Here is a 17,072-nt window from a genome sequence, read left to right as displayed (position 1 = left end):
GGGGGTGGGGGGGGGAGAGAAGTGCAGCAATGAATGAATGGAAATCCAAAATCTCTGTAAATGCTCATTAAAAATATTAAAAAAAAATTTTTAAAAAAAGAACTGTTCAGTCAAACTGTTAAAGTAACTCCAAAGTTTCCTTATTGGTATCTCATAAATCATTATTTCCCTGCTTGAGCAATGACTTGCTATTTACTTAAAGAAATTGGTAGTAAGAAGAGGGCTCCTATCAGCTTATTCTGAAAACAAACAGGAAAAAACCCCCAATAAACCCAACAGTGCTCCATCAGCAATGCCAAAAGGAACCAACCAATCTAGATCAACATGGCAGCCTTACACTATTTCCAACATGGGAACGAGCACGAGGACAGTCCAAAACCCAAAGCTATCGCCATCAAATTGATTCTGTCTCAAAGGAACCCTACAGGACAGAGTAGAATTGTCCCATTGGGCTTTCAAGGTCTTCTCTAACAGAAGCTACATCTGTCTCCTATGGGGCCACTGGTGGGTTTGAACCACTGTCCTTTTGGTTAGCAACTGAATCCTTACCCACTACATCACAGGGTTCCTCCTACGGGTAGAGAAATGGTTCTTACTGTGTATGACGTTATGAAATATTTTCAAAAAAATACATTTGTTTTAAGCACAGACCCTCTTTATTATCCAAGACTTAAATAGGTACCAGTAAGAAAGCTTTTGTGGCCCACAAGAAAGAAACTATGCTGCAATCCTGAAGGGGCGTGGTTTGAATCCACCAGTTGCTCCACAGGAGGAAAGATGGGCAATTTCCTCCCAAGCGATTAACTGCCTCTGAATACCTGGTAGAGGGTCAGCGATGGGTTCTGACTTGAGAGCACACAACAAGACAATCAAATTCCTACAGGCCTTGCATTGACAACAGTGTCTTTTCACACATGTAAAGAAAATACTGTGCCCACAGTTGATGACATACATACATACATACATACATCTGTAAACCATTACATTCTCATGCCTGTGGTTAATAAGTGACAATTTGCAGACTGAAATATCTATAACCTAGCAATAACACTCTGAATATATGCTGAGGACTAAAGTAACTTCTCAACATTTGTTAAGAAGGTTAATCTAAGTCGAGTTGGAATTACACGAAATTCTAAATTTGATACTGTTGAGATGGTTAATCCAATCCCAAGCTGTTTCCTGGACATACTTACTTCCTGCTGGGTTTTTAAGACAATCCTGCCAACATATCCCTCCTCGGGAAACCAGCTGCTTAAAATCTGCATGATCTCTTCTTCAGGCCCAATGACTCTCTGGAATGGTTGTTTCCTGCATTCATTCTTTTCTTTTGATATTAAATACTTTTCTTCCATCAAAAAGTAGTCTGCTGCAATAGGTTTGGTGCCTTCCTCTGCTATCAAAATCTAAAGAAAAAGTAAAGAGAAATTGAAGCACACCTCTGAAGAGTGAGGCAAAAACTTTAATTCAAGTTCATCTTCATGATGTCCAGTTATGTTCAATGTTTCCTTTAGAAGTGAAACCTACTCTAGAGTGTTGCATTAATACTTTTTTTTTTGAAGGTCTTAAAAATTTTTCTTATGTTTGAAAGGATTGTTTATGTTCACTCTGGGTAACAGCATAATTTATTAATAATTCCCAGACAGTGTAACTATTTTTCTCACTGCTGGAATGAAAGTCCCTTCTGAATGAAAAACCTTTTAGGCTTCTCCATCCATAAGCTTAGGTCTTTGAAATCTCCTAATGCGGGAGGAAAAGGGCAAAGAACCTAGTCCGGTTTGGACTAACACAGCCTCTTTTTCTCTCATGCTAGAAACACTCAATCTCCTTCTAATGGAAGGTTCACTGGGCTAAAGGCTCATCTGACCAAAAATTTTTGGGAGTTTGCTTTTTAATAATCTCCTGACAGTGTGCCGACAGTACTGTTTTCTTTGCCGGCTACCAACTCTGGTAAACAAGGTGGTTAAGACAAGTCTGGAGCCAGACTGACCGGGGTCTGAGGGCTGCCTTTAATACTTACTGCCTGTGCGGCTTTGTTAAGTTATTTAACCTTTTAGAGATCTCATTTTCCCCAAATCTGGCAGCCTAGTGGGTAAGAAGATGCATTCCCATCCCACAGGCAGGCTATTGAAACCCACCAGCTGCTCTAAGGAAGAAAGGCGGGTAAGCTTCTCCCCTGCGCAAACTCATATCTGAAAACCTGCTGGAGAGTCAGTTAAGAGTTGGTTTTGACTTGAAGGCACATAACAACGGTAACAATATGCACTGGGAACAAAAAGAGTAAAAATCTCTCGATTTTGTTTCACTTTACAACTATAACACTTAAAGCATAACACATTAGGAGAGCTCAAGAATCATTATGAGTCATTTTACTGAGGTATTCTTTCTCCCTCTTATTAGACAAGGCATTGGCAAAAGGCTGGACTGGAAGAAGGCGAAGGTTAATCACAGTGGATAAACTTTGGCTGCCTTCCTGTGAGGGGTGCCAGAGAAAAGGCTGCCACTATCTGGCCTGGAAGAAGCAAGCTCCCTTCTCCTCAGACAACTCTCAGAGTTAACATGTGACCGTGCTATGTCTCATGTGCAGGAAAACAGAATGTGCCCAGAAGGGAGGGAGGGAGGGTGCAGAAGATTCGCAAGCAAATTGTGTCCCTTCATGGAGATCTACCTCTATAATTGATGCTGGTGGTACTAACTCTGGGCGCAAGGCAGAGAGACCGACTGAAACATATAAATACCACCACAGGAATAATCCAGGACGTGAAGCTTCCTGTGGCAGAGCTGTCACCACTGACTGTCACCTCTACAAGATGGTCAATGTCACCCACTCTTCAGTCTTCCCTTTATATCCATGCAATTATTAACATGGGGTAACAATGAAGTAATGGTTGCTTTTTTATGAGTGGCTCATGGAGACCTTTCCTTACTTTATAGATTCTCTGAAATCCAAAGAACTTTGTCTCAATAACTGAAATTTATGATTCATTTAATGAAAAACAAAATAAAACATCTTGGCAGTAGCATGTGCTCATAAACTATGAAATCTGATACTTATTTTAACTGATTAAGTTTAAGTCAATTCTAAAATGCTGTGCAATAGAAAGTCCTCTAGCCTGTACAGAGATGTCTTCTTAAATAGAAGAACTGTTTATTTATTAATAGTTATTATTAAGTTCAACCAGTCTTGAATTCCCATATGTTATATGTATGATCTCAGCTCCATTTCATCACATACCTTAACTGCACAGGAAACATGGAGTTTTCCTCCTCTTGGTCTACCTCAAGGAGGAAAAGGGATTCTGAATTGGGCAAAGGATAATATAATCTGCAAGGATATTAGACTGTTGCTGTTCCAAGCAGTGAGTGATAGACAGTTACTGGGGTGCTGAGAAAAGCAATGGCATCTAAAGCCTGCCTTGGCACTTTGAGCAGCTGTCTTTGTTTCTGATTTCTTACAAGGATCTGAGATATGAGAAGAGAACCAAGGATATAAAAAGAGAATCCTGCGCAGAGACACTGAAGGGGAAGGGTTTCAGGCCTGTTCTGTTACGGGGTTCAGAGCTGTAGGCGTTATCTATCGGATTCCTGCTCTCTTCAGGACACTGGGCTCTAGTTCTCTAGGACTCTTCACATCAAGCAGAATGGCACATCAAAGCTCATTACCAAGGGCCAAGGAAACTCAGAAAGTTGCTCAACATACAAAGGAAAGCCTGAAGCTGGAGAGCTGAAGAAGGTGTCTACTTGGCCACCTAGTCCATCCAGATGTTCTATCACTTGGAGGTCAAGTGGCCTCCAATCAAATGGTCAGGAGTTCAATGGCCAATCAGCTCAAGGGCAAATTGGCATAGTCTGTAGGGAGTTCCACTGCTAACCCAAAGATGGCATCTCTCTGATGGTTCAAATCCACCTGCAACTCCTTGGGAGAAAGATAGGTAGTCTCCTTCCATTTGTTTTATAGTCATGGAAACCTGCTGGAGGGGCAGCTATGAGTCGGTTCGGACTCGGTGGCAGGAACAGTTCACTCTGAGTTAGGGAGGATGACCATGTTTAAGCTTGGAGGGAAAGAGTTCACATTGTAGAAGATCATAGGTTTTGGAGTTTGTGAGGCTGAAGAGTTTCTAAAAATTATTCTTTACTAACTGAGGTAATATAGTATTGTCAACTACATCATCCTTAAACCAAACAAATCTCTCTGCTGTCAAGTAATGTTTGACTTCTACTGCTTAAGCCAATTCCTTTCGATACAGTGACTCAGTATATTCTTTCCATCTTCTTTTAATACTTCCTGGATCATTTAATATTCTTCCTAAAGCATCCTTGATTATAGCAACTCGAGGTTTGAATTTGTTCTTCAATTCCTTGAGATTAAGAAATGCTGAGCGAGTTCGGCCCTTTTGATTTTCTGACTCTAACTCCTTGCACATTTCATTGTAATATTTTACTTTGTCATCCCGTGCTGCCTTTTGAAATCTTCTATTCAACTCTTTGGTATCTTGAGTTCTTCCTTATGCTTTGGCTTCTCTGCGCTCCAGTGCCATTTTCAGAGTCTCTTCTGACATCCATTTTGTCTTCTCTTCCTCTTCTGTCTTTTCAATGACCGTTTGCACTCTTCCTGGATGATACCCTTGATATCCTCCCACAACTCATCTGATCTTTGCTCATTAGTGTTCAAGGCCTCAAACCTGTTCCTGAGATGGTTCTGAAATTCTGGGGGGATAGACTCAAAGTCATATTTTGGTTCCCATGGACTTGGTTTAATTTTCCTCAGCTTCAGCTTGAACTTGCATATGAGTAATTGGTGGTCTGTTCCACAATCAGCTCCTGGCCTAGTTTTCACCGCTGATATTGAGCTTCTCCAACGGTTCTTTCCACAGATATAATCAATCTGATTCCTATGCATACCATCAGGTGAAATCCATGTATAGAACCTGCGTTTATGTCTTTTAAAAAAATGTATTTGCAATGAATAAGTCATTGATTGTATGCAGAACAGATTATCTGGGAGGCTGGGCTCTATGACGAGGAATGTGGGGTCAAGATTGGTGGAAGATCTATCAACAACCTGCGTTATGCAGATGACACAACCCTGCTTGCAGAAAGTGAGGAGGACCTGAAGCGCCTGCTGCAGAGTGTCAAGGACTGCAGCCTACAATATGGATTGAGGCTCAATGTCAAGAAGACAAAGATTCTCACCACTGGGCCAATTGGCAGCATCAGGATGGATGGTGAAGAGATTGAGATTGTTCACAGCTTCAGTTGCTTGGCTCCACAGTCAACACTCTCGGCACCAGTAGCCAGGAAATTAAAAGACGTATTGCGATGGGAAAGTCTGCTGTTAGGGACCTCTTCAAAGTACTGAAGAGCAATGGTGTCGTCTCTCTGGAGACTAAGGTGCATCTGATACAGGCCATGGTCTTTGCAATCACTTTTTATGCATCAGAGAGCTGGACAATGACTAAGGAGGATAGAGGGAGAATTGATGCCTTTGAGCTGTGGTGCTGGAGAAGAGTACTGAGGGTACCAGGGACTGCTAGGAAAACAAACAGATTCATCCTGGAAAGGGTCAAACCGGGTGGCCCCTTGGAGGCAAGGATTCTGAGGCTCTGTCTAACATACTTTGGACATGTTGTAAGGAGAGACTGGTCCTTGGAGAAGGACATCATGCTTGGTAAGGTGGAAGGACAGCGCAGGAGGGGAAGGCCCTCTATGAGGTGGATTGATTCAGCGACTGGGGCAATTGGGATGGGTGTGTCGGAGATGGTGTGATTGGCACAGGACAAAGTGGAGTTTAGGGCTGTTGTACATAGGGTCACTATGAGTCACAAGTGACTTGACAGCACATAACAACAACAACAACAATACTTAAGCATATGATAGAGAGTGTGACGATGGTATAGACAAGGGCAAGGTTCAGATCTGGGGTTCAAGGGTCTCTATACTTTATAGCCAACTTGATGAACCTAACAAACAACAGTGACCTGACAGGATCTTACAGAGTGGAAATGCCACACCGAGTTTCTGAGGCTGTAAATCTGAACAGCAGTAGACTGCATCATCCGTTAGGGTCCAACACTAACCCACAAGCCACCAGAGCACCTCAGATCATTCCTGAGCAGGACTCAATGGTCAGTAATATATTTATAATGAAAAAAATGTAGATCATCAATATAGAGCTTTATAAATGTGTGCGTCTACACAATTCTAGGCACGTACACATCTATACACACAAGCACGAGGTACATCAATATGTATTAGACATTCAATTCATCCAGTTATGAGTCTGTAGACTTACTTGATGGAGAAGCTGCTTTGCCTTGGTACCTCCATTTATAGTAAATATAGTAAAGGGCTCTGGACCTGGGACCCCGTGCACTGTGACTCTGTGTGTCTGCAAACATTTTCTTTCTTCTGTATTAAACATCTGTCAAGAAAATCACATAGTTTCTCACATTAAATAACTTATCAAGGCTAAATTCAATACAGATATTTACTTAGATAGGTGCATGTTTGGGAACATGCAAGTGCAAATGAAGAAAATCCTCTTACAATCAGATATATCTCTTTGAAGTACACATTTCCTCAATTATCCAGAGAGGAAATTTAACAAGAGTATGCTTTAAATCAAAACACTTCTTCTCATTTTAAGTAGTGCTTGATATTATCTGAAATGCAGGTTAATCTTTACTTATGATTTGACTTTAAGTAGTATCTAATGGGTTCCTGCACTCTTTAGAATGTTTGGCTAGAATTTTGGATGATGTTCTGACAAATAAAATGCTCTCTCCTTCAAGGCACAAGAAACCCCCCTCATAATACAAAGGATACATCTGTTGCATGGCTACCGTTACTGAACATTCTGACCCAGAGTGTAACAGATTCTGATAAAAGGGGTAAAATGTAGAACAGAGCTTCAGATTCTTAAAGAATTCAGACTCGCTGGACCTACTGAGGCTGGAAGAGTCCCCAAGACTATTGCTCTGAGTTACTCTTAAATGGAATTTTTTATTGCAAGTCACCTTTAAATTAGGTATCAATTAAGCTCAAGAAGTAGATTTTAATTTTGGGGTATTATATCTTTTTTTAAAGTGATCAAAATCACAGCAAATGAACAACAGTTACTATGAAGGATGAATGGATAAGAAGGCCAGGGGCAAGGAGTCTAAATGAAGGAGGTGTGGTGTGAAACAATTTCAATAGAAAGAAGGAGGATTTTGACAGAGTGTGAAGAATGCAAACAATGTCACTGATCAATAGGTTTGAAAACTGCTGAATGGGAATGGGAGTACATTTCTACTTAAAATAAAATATGAATGTTTTTAAAAGCAGGTCTAGTAGAGATGACTGGGTAGATGTGCAAATTCTAATCCTCTGAATGCTGCACATTAATAGCTACTCACTCATTTTCAAGGTAGAAGAAACTGACCAGGTTAGGGGGAGAGAAGGTTAAAGTGATGGTCAGATCCAAGGTCAGAACCCTACGAGCAGATCTGGCGCACTGGTGTCTTTTCAACGACTGGTAAGACTATGCTGGAGTATAGGATGATGCCAAAGTGACCGAGTTATCAGAAAGAAGGTAGTTAAACAGTGGCAGCTTTTAGATGAATTTTCATTTTGATAAAGAGGAAATAATAATGGAATGAGGGGAGCTCTGGTGGCCTAGTGTCAAGAAGCTGCACTGCAATCCCAGAGGAACACGGTTCGAATCCACCAGATGCTCTGCCGGAGGAAGGAGGTGCAATATCCTCCTGTACCAGTCAGATCTCATTTGACGGTACACGCACACAAAATAATAATTAAAAAAAAATAAAAAAGAGGAAATAATAATGGAAAGAACAACCTGCACTAATGGGATAAGTCCTGGCCCAGTGGTTCTAGAACTTCCAAGGGTACTAACGTTTCCTGAACTCATTAAAATGCAGAATCTGCAACCTTGGTACTTTTTGTAGCATCCCTCTCCAGTTATCCAAGGGTGTCGATTCCACAGGTTGAGTGCCAGGGTGCAAGTCACACAATGCCAGCAGCACCCCATGGCCCAGCCCACCCCTGCTCCATCTGTGAGATCTCTTCCAGGACTGGGAAAAAAACAAAGCCTTTACTAGGTTTGAGCAAAAATTTCTAGAAGGATCAAGATGCTCCCTACTAGGTTTTGCTTAATTAGTCTCTTTCCCCAGTTTGCTATTTTTTGGCTTGCCCCCCCTAGCAAGCACTAGCTTGCATCTGTATGCAACCTCCTTTGACACTGGGCGAGCTGGAGTTAAATCCTGGGCTGCTGGGCGCTAGTCCTGGGACTTCGAACAAGGTACTTAGCTCTTACTTTCCTCTTCAGTATAATGGAGATGATGCAAATCTGTGCCTCATGAAACTACTGACATGGTTAAGTGAGGTAATATATGCAAAGTATTTGGTGTATGTGCCAGGTGTCAGCCATTATTAGTTTTTTCCACAGCTACCCATTAATGATTCTAAAAGACCTCTTTCCAGCACTGGCCTCCAGTGTACTAGCCCCCTTTCAGGAACAGTGTTTTGGAAATAGCATTTAATTACCAAAGAGGCTGGTATGGTACTTCCAGAGGAATTTTCTTCCATCCTTCTGCTGTTTATGAATAAACTGGAGATTTCTAAGACTTCATTGTGGAGGTTTCGCAGCTGAAGATGTCGGTATCCTAGAATAACGCAGCATTGGGAGAGGCCTGTTAACTACACTGCAGAACTCTGCAAAGGGACACCCCAGGGAGATCCACAAGGACAGGTGGCTAGCAGACCAGGAGATGAGCAGGGGTGCCTTTTCAGTGGGACGGTGCTGCCGCCTGCAGACTGTCTAGGGTAACTAGTTTGCCCAGGTATTGCTTAGAATTTAAGAACATATGAGAAAATAAGAATAGAAATATTAGATAGCTTTTATAGTAAGGTTATCTATTTTACAAATATTCCTTTCTTTATCCATCTTGGAACAGCTTCAGTGGTCATAAAAATACTAATAATCAGACTAATTAAATACATTATAGTGTGTGTATTTAGAAGTGTATAAAATGGAATAATTGGAAGTGTATAAAATAGAGTAATATGCGATTAACGTGCAGAGTTCCTGGGGACTGCAAAGAGGTTATGGATTTGACTGGTAGCTGAAAAGTTGGCTGTCTGAACTCACGCAGACTCCGTGAGGACCTCTGGTAGTGTGTAACTTACTGTATTGTTAACCGAAAGGTTGATGGTTCAAATCCGCCATCCACTCTGTGGGAGTAGATAGGTGGTCTCCTGCTGTAAAGGCAGGTGTGGCCCTGGAAACCAGATGGAGGGTTGCCATGAGCAGGAATCAACTCAAAGGCAGGCAGTGGATTTGGCCAAGGAGTCCTGGTGGTATACTAGTTTCCAGGTTGCACTGCTAACCAAAAGTGCTACTAATGCAATGGTCACCAGGTCAAATCTCCTTGCTGCTTCATGATAGAAAAATGAGCCCCCTTTGCTTCCCTTAAACTTCAGTAGCCTTGGAAACCTGGTGGAGAGTCACTATGAGCCGGAATCAACTCAGTGGCAGTGGCTATTTATTTCTGAAAAGTGAGCCATGAAAAATCCTAGGGAACAAGTTCCACTCTGACACGTTCAAGTCTGCTGGATGTGTGGTCACTATGAATCTGAGTCCAATTCAAGAACAGCTAACAGAAACAGCATTGGTGTAAATGAGCCAAGGTTGGAATCGGTGCCCAGCAAGAGCCCAGCACTGGAAGCCAGAGGGAGTGTTAGCTGTGGAGTGGGAAGGACAGAGAATCCTGAGCCAAGGCCAGAGCCATTCCACTAGGAAGTGCAGGGTCTGGACGGCCTTTGGGGATGCTGGGGAACTTCAGTTTATTGTTTCTCTCCAGAAAGTTTGTGCACTGCTCTTCCAACTTTGACATGCTTATTAGTCATCTGGAGCTCTTGGAGGAATAAAATACAGACTTGGAGCCTGTAAATCGGGGGTGTGGCATTTGTGTATCACCATGAATTAGAACTCACTTGATGGTCACTGGTGTTAATTCTTGGGGAAAAAATTGGTTAATACAGATGCATAGCTATTTAATTTCTCACTGTCTATATATTACTAAGTGAAAATAAACATGTTGAAAACACTAACAGTGTTGTTGTTGTTATATAGATAACCTATTTGTTAAAAATACATAAACAAAATATATGCTTATGCTAAAAATATGTTTTCTCTGTAAACAGAGAAAAAGAAAGCCCACAAGAGATACACAAATGTAATCATTATTTCTGAGTGATAAAAAACATGAATACCTGTAAAATGTTTACCATTTGGTTCTTTGTAGTTTCTTACATTTCTGCCAAGATCTAGGGCCATTTGCACAATGAAGAAGTGAAACAGGAAGAGGACAAAGAGCAGGAAATGAACATGTCTGTGAAGCTGAGAGGATGGTGTCGGAGGTGGACCAGCCGAGTCAGCATCCTCTGAGAGCTGGTCAGAAATGTGGAATGAAGCCACACCCTGGGATCCGCCTCAGATTCATGGTGACCACATGCTCGACAGAAGCAAACAATTATAACCTAGAGGGTTTCCACTGGCTGGTTTTGGAAGCAGATCACGAGCATCTATTCAGCGTCATATCAACACGGAAGCCTCTATGGATGGATGGGTAGTGGCTGGGCACCAGGTGTATTTCTGGGTTCAAACCTGGGTGTCCCACATAGAACATGAATCTGCCACAGAACAACTGCTGCCCTGATGTGACTACCACAGCCTTCCCTCTGAAAATACTGGGGTGCTATGGGTGCTATCTGGGAAGGGATGTGTGAAAACAGGAAAATAACAACTGTTGCTCTTAACGTCAGGAGGAATGAGAGAAGCTGCACTTAATAAAAAGTCTATGCCATGAAGTTCATGCTGACCCATAATATAGAACAGAATGGAACTTCCCACAGGTCTCCAAGGCTGTACATTTTTATGGAAGCAGACTGCCACGCTGTTTCCCTGAAGAGTAGCAGATGGTTTTGAATCTCTGACCTTCTGAGTAGCAACTGCCTAATCACAGAGCCACCAAGAAATGTAAAAGAAAAACAACTTTTCAGATGTGCTTTAAAAGTGTTCAAATGCATGTTATTTCCTTCTGCCTCTTACTTGTAACTTGTTAAAATGAAAAAATGTCGAACATACTCAAAAACAGAAGAAAAAAAAAAGTAGCGAGAAGAGTATTAAAAACTCTGGGCCTGTCCACTGTCCACTTACAACACTTGCCAGGATTTTAACAATATTGTTCTACCTCGTTTTAAAGCCTTGAGTGGAATGATTCTCTGAGCAGTTACTGCTGAACTGTTGTTTTCCACTACAGCAAAGCGAAGAAATACAAGGTCTTCAAAGTGAACCCGGAAGAGAAACTGCTCGTTCCACATGGGGTTCAGAGTGTTCCGGTGGATGGGCTTCGTGCGGAAATGGCAGCTGTCCAGGGGCATGCCCAGGACGTCAACCTCTATACATGGGCTGCCCGTGCTGTTGCTAGGACACACATTTTGACCAGAGACAATCTGTGGAGAAAACAAAAGGGTCAATGTTACTGAAGATGAAAAGACCCCACAAAAACCCAAAAGCCAAACTCAAGACAATCTCTCTGTCTTTAGCCCTTTCCGTCTCTTTCTCCCTTTCCCTCCACACAGACAAGGAACACTCTGGAATGTATCAGGTAAATAATTAATAAAAGCTGCTAAGAAGACGTAAGCAATTGGAATCAGGAAATCACATGACTGTAACCATGTGAAAAGCCTATTTTGTCAACAGCATTCACCTACTTATAACCTTTCAATGTTCACCATGTTCAAATATCTCCTGGAAATCACCTTTGAATTAAACAGCTAAAAAAAAAAAAAAAGACAAGCTTAGTTCCAGAACTGAGGTCTTTACAAAAATTACCTGTGTGAGACCAAATGGACAACAGCAGCTCTAAAGCATAAATGATTAGCTTGGGGGACAGAGAGACTAAAAGAACAGAAAAAACTAGAATGGAAATAATGAAAGCATTGACACAATGTCAAGGGTGGAACCAATATTACTGAAATGATGTATAGAAATTGATTGATGTGTGTGCTAAGTAAAATTACCAAAGACACATAAAGTGTTAAATAAGAAACTTAATTACTTAAGATAGTTTCTCACAGATAGTGAGAGGAAAAGCATTACGATCTCATACAATGTACCTGTAAACCTGTTATGAACTCTCTGCAATACATTTTAGGAATATATTTTTAATCTTCAAGATCTTTTCCTCAAATAGCTCTAGAGTAAGTCATAGAACATGTTGTTAAAAATTATTCATAACCTTCTATAAACAGAAAAAAATTGTCATCAGTAGCTCAGATGAAATATTTTTGTTGTGCTGAAATGTGCTGTAGAATCATTTCCGGAACTGACCCATAGCGGGGTCACCTACAAGTGGGTTTTCAGAGGCAGTAAATCACAGGGGAGGAGACAGCCCATTGTTCTCGTTGGGAGCAACTGGTGGACTCGAATCTCAAGCCTTTGGGTTGGCAGAACTACTTCTTAGCCATTAGGTCACTAGACTTCCCTTCAGATGAAGTAGGGACCTCCTAACTTCATCTAGATGGTACTGGCAAATACCAATGCCTGGAGATAAATCCCTAAACCATAACCCGACAGCTTTCTGAAAAGTACAGAAAGTCTATGAAAACAAAATCTCACAGTCAAAATGGTGATACAACAACTTTGTAACTTCCTGAATGAAAAAGAGTTCATAACAGGAAGACAGGCATACCTGACTATATGCCGACAACACTCACCGTTAAGGAATAGATCGCAGGCTCCATGTTTTCCAGTTCTCTTTCCAAGGGAGAAAACTTCTGATACATGGGACAGTTCTTATCCCACAGAACTGGAGGTTTCAAAACATAACCACAGCCACCATTAGCCTCAAACATTGCTGCATTTAAGTGTAAAGGGAGATCTGTAAAGTGTAAAACAAACATAAGTAGCTCAATACTTCTTTTTATCATGTGTTTTAAGTGCCTTCTTAGAAACTGACATCAAAACTCAATAGGTAATAGTGGTTACCCAGGATGGGGATGTAGGAAAGAGCAGGGGGAAGAACCCAGGGGCCACTTTAATAAGCTCTCATTAAAGGTGAAAGAAAAATCTGGAAACAGAGAGTGGTGACGACTGAGCAACATGATTAATGTCATATTACTGAATTGTACAAGTGATAATTGTTAAAATAGAAAATGCTTCGTGACATACATATTTACGACAAACACAAAAGTATGCACACACTCACAAACACACATCCTAGAGACAACTTTGCATTGATTGTTTTCTCTAAGCTTAAGCATGATGAAGAAATAACCATTAATTCATTCCATGGAGAGCTCTGGTGATAGTCTGTAGAAAACTGCTCTGCTAACTCAAAGGCCACAAGTCTCTGGCAGTTCAAATCCACCAGAGGTTCTGTGGAAGAAAGGTTGGCAATCTCCCATCTGATTTACAGCCATGCAAAGCCAGCTAAGAGTCATTTTCAACTTGACAACAATGAATTTTTTATTGAGGTCCCTCTACGTACCAATTAGTGTTCTAGACACAACAGGTTCAGCAGGTAGAGAGCTTATAATCTATGGGACACTTTCAGCATTCTCACTCCAAACCAAGCTCTGTCCCTTAGAAATATAACACATCCCTCTGAAAAATCTCGAGAAATACTTCATTTTATACTGAATTTTATGAAGGAACAACTTTATTATGCAAATGCAGATTAAAATCTTAATTATCCAAGAAAGAATAGGAGAATACCAGAAAACCAAGCCTATTTCTTTGAAATCTTAGAATCAAAATAATAAATGATTTCTACCTCTTTTTTTTTGAAAAAAAAATATATATAGTTTAAATAAAGGGAAAAAAAGAAACCACCACCACATGATTTACATCAGGTCCACAACTCCCTCGGTCATAAATTTTGGGAACCCTTGCAATAGCTTCAGGTCTTTTTGGCCAGATTTTACTTGGCAAAGCTGTTTAGTGAGCAACTGGATGAATGCTCTCCAAATTCTCCTACACCCAAATGCTCATCTGATGGTGCAAGTCTGTTTAAAACTACCCAAATGAGCAGTAAGTTTATGAGACTCACCTGATGAATGTTCCCTCTTAAGTATTCCTTCCATGCGCACAGTGTACTTTGCTACATGGACAGACATCAAGGAAAAGTGTGGCAAACAACACCGAGTAATGGGAAAGTGGCTCTCAGCGCATACAGAACAATTTTCTGTGTATGTAGTTTTGGAAGTTATTGTGCATGGGAATCCTTGGGGCAAGAAGTCTGAGGCATATGAAAGTTCCTTTGGGCCTTGGTGTTCTTGTCTATATAACGGGTCCCAGCTCTTAGGTGCTTTCAGTTCTGGTATGACTGCTCTGTGAAGGAGAAGCTGACTTGCCTGCAGTGGGGAAGAAACCCTTCTCCCAGGTGACAAAGAAAAGTCACAGAAGGACACTGCATAGTACCACTGTTACAAAGCAGAACTGACATAGGGGACTGGATGGAGAACAGGGTAGGAGTGGGCAGATAATGAAAATGAAGGAAAAGAACTGTTTAAAAGGAATATATGATTAGGTATTATACGTACAAAACCAGCCCAGAATAAGAGGTACAGGGGGCAAGGGTGGGGGAGGGAGGCAACTGTGCAACAATTAAAAAAAAGTGAGGGGGGAAGTAGGGAGAGGGGGTAAAATATGCAACAATGAATGAATGAAAGTATCATTAAAATCACAAGTAAAAGAAAAAGTTTTATAAATAATAACAACGAAGAAATATAAGTGCAGGGTAGGAAGGGCTTAGGGGGAAGCAAATTGGCTCACACAGGCTTGGCCAATGTAACATGGAGACATACTGAGATCATATGTGGCAGGCACCATCTGAGCATTTCAAGTGCATCAGCATCTTACAATAATGCAGATTCTCTTAGGATCTTCATTTCTATGGATAAGGAAGTGGAGGCATGATGAAGTGGAAATGCCCAAGATGTAAATGAAGTAAGTGATGGCAGCTAGGATTTGCTCCCAATTGCCAACTACAAAGCCACCTAACGAATGCCTCGTAGGGCTGTCGTAAAGATATATGAGATGATGTGTGCAAGTCCCTGCCTTGTATCTGGCACAGAGAAGTGTTCAGTAAACAGTTCCCACTGCTGTCAAATTGATCCTGACACACAGTGACTCATAAGGCTGTAAATATTTACAAGGAGGAGATTGCTCCCCTTTCTCCCAGAGGGTGGCTAGTGGTTTTAAACTGCTGACCTTACGACTAGCCCTCTGTCAGGATTAAAATACTTGGTTGCAGAATAGCTGGGTCATATGGAATGTTTATGTTCAGCTTTCTGAGGAAGCGCCAAAATGCGTTCCAGAGTGGTTGTACCATTTCACAATCCCACCAACAATGTGTAAGGGTTTCTATCTCACCACATCCTCTCCAACTCGCTGTCCTGTTAAACTTTGCCACTGCTACTGGAGAGCATTACTGCTGAGTGAACGAACTCAGTTACACAAGGATACATACTGTAAAGAATTGTTACTGTAGAATGATAGAATGAGTATGAGGATCCAGGTGGGGGGAGAGTGGAAGCAGAGGGGTGAGGATGAGTGGGCAGTAGGGTGTTAATCATGGGCTTGCACAGTTGGATGGGTAAGGGGGTGACGGAAGTGGGGAGGATCTTGTGTGGAAAACAATGTGTTCAAATTTTGTAAATAAATCACTATAAAAAAAATACTTGGTAGCTAATCAAAAGGCTGGAGGTTTGGGTCATCAGCCACCGAGAATCCTGTGCAGACAATTCTGCTATGATGCATATGGGGCTCACAGGGGTAGAAATCGACTCAAAGGCAACTGGATGAATTTTATTATGAGTTCATGTTAACACCCATGTGGATCTGAACTCTGATTTTATTATCATTGTGTTCTAACCTAGACTGTTTCAAAACTCTAAAGTTCTTTTTCTTCATGACAATTTCACTTGGTGATGCATTATATAGAACAGTGAACTCACTGGCCACAGCTAGGAAGTGACAGACCTGGCCCAGCACTCTATGACCCCAGGACTTATCCATTAACTCTCTCATCCATATGACCTCCTCATATTCGCCTGGCTGTCTCTCTTCTTGGTGGCAGAAGGACAGCATTTAAAGCTGGAAGAGATCGCCTGTGGTTGGCTCATATGGAGTCTCAACTCCTCTGTGGAACTAGTCACAGCTCGGTCGCTCCCTGCTGACCCAGGCACCAATGGTCACCAAGGGCACTGAGGCTGGTACAGAAAATGCTCATACAAATTTGTAGAATTAATGCATTAACTATATATCTCTCATACTTTTGAGCACAAAGACCAGAAGAACATCTGGTGGCCAAACACTATCAGCAGTCCCTCTGCAAGTCATTGAGGACAAAACCTGCGCTAACTCTCAGCTTCTTACATTGTTCGTATTCAGATTTGGACAGAACCCTCTATATGATCTCATTCCAGCCTTGCAACAGCCATGATACCATCAAACTGTATGCTGTCAAATTTAAACCATCAATATAGCACATGCACAGGAGCTGTTCGGATTGCCCGATAAAACCAATCTATTTCCCCATTGTGGACTAGCTTGATTTGGGAGAGAAGCAAAGCTTTCAGGGGTGAATGGAAGGTAATTGTCACAATAAATGTGATCTGTGCCTGTGAGGTGGCCTAAGGAGGGCAACTGTCCCCTTCAGCAATGTCTCCCCTTGCCATCGCCAGAGCCAGTGTGTCTGCACCAGTCTCAATGACTCCGGAGAAAGGGCATATCCAAAGCCAAATGCATTTCCATCTCCTTGAGAAGCCCATTTTGCTAGTTCTTTTCAGTTTACTTAAAAATATTTTAGAATCATAATAACCAAGGGCGCCAGTGGACACAGGGCTACAGACAGGTCCAGAAATGTGAACTAGCAAGCCACCAGGGACAGGTTTGAGAAGCAATGAGAAATAAAAATTTTTACAACTTTGAAAATATCCCATTATTATTTCCATTTGTGAGTCCAAATCCTACTGCTTTTGTAACTTATCAAGCACACTTAATG

The 17,072-nt window shown here is 41.5% G+C and overlaps 1 protein-coding gene across 1 annotated transcript in view; it reads right to left on the bottom strand.

The window, feature by feature from the left end:
• PLCE1 (phospholipase C, epsilon 1) overlaps window positions 1-17,072 on the bottom strand; it is a 248,531-nt gene that overhangs the window by 11,611 nt on the left and 219,848 nt on the right. Inside the window, 5 exon segments of the mRNA XM_006903774.1 lie at window positions 1,197-1,406; window positions 6,293-6,421; window positions 8,545-8,663; window positions 11,253-11,514; window positions 12,781-12,944. Coding sequence (XP_006903836.1) covers window positions 1,197-1,406; window positions 6,293-6,421; window positions 8,545-8,663; window positions 11,253-11,514; window positions 12,781-12,944 — 884 coding nt within the window.

The sequence above is a fragment of the Elephantulus edwardii genome, unplaced genomic scaffold (genome assembly GCF_000299155.1).
Source record: "Elephantulus edwardii isolate Elephantulus edwardi_28Jun2011 unplaced genomic scaffold, EleEdw1.0 scaffold00007, whole genome shotgun sequence".
NCBI classification, from domain to species: domain Eukaryota; kingdom Metazoa; phylum Chordata; class Mammalia; order Macroscelidea; family Macroscelididae; genus Elephantulus; species Elephantulus edwardii.
The sequence above is the reverse complement of the archived record's forward strand: the minus strand, read 5'-3'. Positions and strand labels throughout refer to the sequence as shown.